Here is a 2,980-nt window from a genome sequence, read left to right as displayed (position 1 = left end):
ATTTATATATTATTATAAATAATTATAATTTTTTTTTTTTTTTTTTTTTTATGTCAATAATATTTATAGTATTGATATATATATTTTTTATTATTTTTGAACCAAGGTAATGATAAGAAGCAAATTGGTGAGATACAAAATGGAAGTGTTTATTTTAGTTTTAATAGGTGTGTTAAGTTTTATTACTAGATTATTTTCAGTAATACGTAATGAGGCGATAATACATGAATATGATCCTTATTTTAATTATAAATTAACAAATATTTTAAATGAAGAAGATTTTTATAAATTTTGGAATTACTTTGATGATAAGTCATGGTATCCATTAGGTAGAACAACTGGACAAACATTATTTCCAGGATTAATGATTACTAGTTTTATATTTTATAAGATATGTCATTTTTTTGGTATATTAGTAAGTATGAGAAATATATGTATATATATTGGTCCTATATTTAGTTTTTTTACTTGTATAATATCTTATTTCTTAACAAAAGAAATTTATAATTTTAGTGGTGCAGCTTTATTATCAGCATTATTTGTATCTATTTCACCTTCTCATATTTCAAGAACAGTAGCTGGATCATATGACAATGAATCTATATCTATATTTTTATTATTATTATGTATATATAATTGGATAAGATGTTTAAAAAAAGGAACCCTTTTATCTGTATTAATATGTTCTCTTTCAACATATTATATGGCATTATCTTGGGGTGCATATATATTTATAACAAATTCGATTAGTTTATTTATGTTAATTATTATAATATTAAAGAAATATACAATTAAACATTGTATTATTTATAATGTATATTATATTTTGACAACTATATTATGTCTTAATATTCCTTGTATTCATCGTTCAGTCTTTATTAGTATTGAACATTTAGCAACACATTCAATTTATATTCTTTCTACTGTTATGATTGTTCTTCATTTTATCATAAAATATTTTCATCTTAAAGAGATGTATATAAAACAAAAATTTATACAATTATCATTTATTTTTTTTCTTCTTATATTTAAATATTTAATATTTACAGATAAATTGTCATGGAATCATAGATCTAGAACATTACTAGATCCAACATATGCATCTAAACATAATCCAATTGTCGCATCTATATCAGAACATCAACCAACCACCTGGTCTTCTTATTTTTTTGATATACATCTGGTATTGTTATTTTTACCCCTTGGATTATATGAATGTTTTAAAAAAAACGGATCAATAGAATCATTTTTTTTAGGCATCTTTACAGTTTTATGTTTATATTTTTCATCTTTGATGGTAAGGCTTCTTTTGATTTTTTCTCCTTTTGCATGTATACTAAGTTCGATTGGTTTATCCTCATTAATAAGTCGTTTCATACCCATAATAAGAATTCCCCCTCGCACATACTTATCATCTATTATTTTATTTGATGATGTGAAACAAAAAGAGGAAAAAAATAATAACAACGATGGATTGAATTGCAATGATATACCATCTAATGGTAATGTATTAGATAAGAATGCACGTATGTCTTCTTTAAATTTGATGACAAGACATGAGAATATTTGGAAAGAATTGAATAGACCCAAAAATGATGATAAAAGTGATGATAAAAGTGATGATAAAAGTGATGATAAAAGTGATGATAAAAGTGATGATAAAAGTGATAATAAAAGTGATGATAAAAGTGATAATAAAAGTGATGAAGAAAAGGAGAAAGAAAGTAATTGCTATAATAATACAAATATAATATATGTAAAAAAATTAAATTTTAATAAATTAGAAAGAAGAAATAATATATCTATTTTAACCAGTATATGTATACTTGTAATGTTAATATATTATGTGATATTAATTATTCTTCATTCAACGTGGTGTTCATCTATAGCATATTCAGAATCAAATATAACATTTTATAGTAGAAATAAAGATGGAGATAGATATATAAATGATGATATAAGACAAATGTATAAATGGATAAATGAAAATACTGATATAGATTCTAAGATTGTAGCATGGTGGGATTATGGTTATCAATTAAGTGTTATGAGTAATAGAATAACATATGTTGATAATAATACATGGAATCCTGAACATATAGCTACTATTGGTTTAATATTAAGTACAAATGAAAAAGAAGCATATGAATATTTAAAAATGTTAGATTGTGATTATATACTAGTTTCATATGGTGGATATTCTAAAAACTCATCAGATGATTTAAATAAATTCTTATGGATTTTAAAAATAACAAATAAAAAATATAAATTTATTAATCCATTATTATATTATTATCATGATAAATATCATCCATTAGGAAAAAATGCTACAACTTTTATGACAAACAGTGTACTCTATAAATTGTCATATTATAATTTAACTAATAATAATATCAAAGGTTATGATTATATTAGAAAAATACCAGTACCTGAAATTAAAAATTTATTTTATTTTGAAGAAGTATTTACATCTGATGTGTGGGGATTTCGTCTATACAAAATAAAAGATATCTATTAATATTATATATATATATAAATATATTATGTATGTATATTTGTTAAAGTATTATATTATTTTATATTATCTTTTATCTAGACAAAAATATAAATACATTTATCATACATTTTTTTATATCATTTAATTCTTGTGGAAATATTTAAAAATTTGACAAAAGAACAAAAATAAAACATAAATTAATTTAATATTTATTATAAAACTTAAATTCATAAATACAAATGAATTTATTACAAGAAGAAAAAAAAAAAAAAAAAAAAAAAAAAGAAAAAAAAAAGAATATTATTAAAATTAATTTAAAATTTGGATACTAATAAAAAAAAAAAAGAAAGAAAAAGAAAACAAAATAATTCTTTTTAAAAATATAAAAAATATAGAGAATAAAACAACAAACATTGTTGCATTGAATGCACATAAAATAAAAATTTTTTAATTTTTTTATATTTTTATTTTTTTTTTTTTTTT

General features: G+C 20.5%; 1 protein-coding gene across 1 annotated transcript; it reads left to right on the top strand.

Annotated features, from left to right (window-relative positions):
* Window positions 1-106: 106 nt before the first annotated feature.
* Window positions 107-2,518, top strand: PGSY75_1116600 (putative oligosaccharyl transferase STT3 subunit; the record flags this gene model as incomplete). The annotated part of the gene is made up of 1 exon (XM_018786287.1): window positions 107-2,518. A coding segment is annotated over one exon (2,412 nt), but the record flags the coding sequence as incomplete, so codon positions are not given.
* Between the last annotated feature and the right edge of the window lie 462 nt (window positions 2,519-2,980).

This window comes from Plasmodium gaboni, chromosome 11 (genome assembly GCF_001602025.1).
Source record: "Plasmodium gaboni strain SY75 chromosome 11, whole genome shotgun sequence".
In the NCBI taxonomy this organism is placed as follows: Eukaryota; Apicomplexa; class Aconoidasida; order Haemosporida; family Plasmodiidae; genus Plasmodium; species Plasmodium gaboni.
Note: the sequence above shows the minus strand (reverse complement) of the source record. Positions and strands in the feature narration are given on the sequence as shown.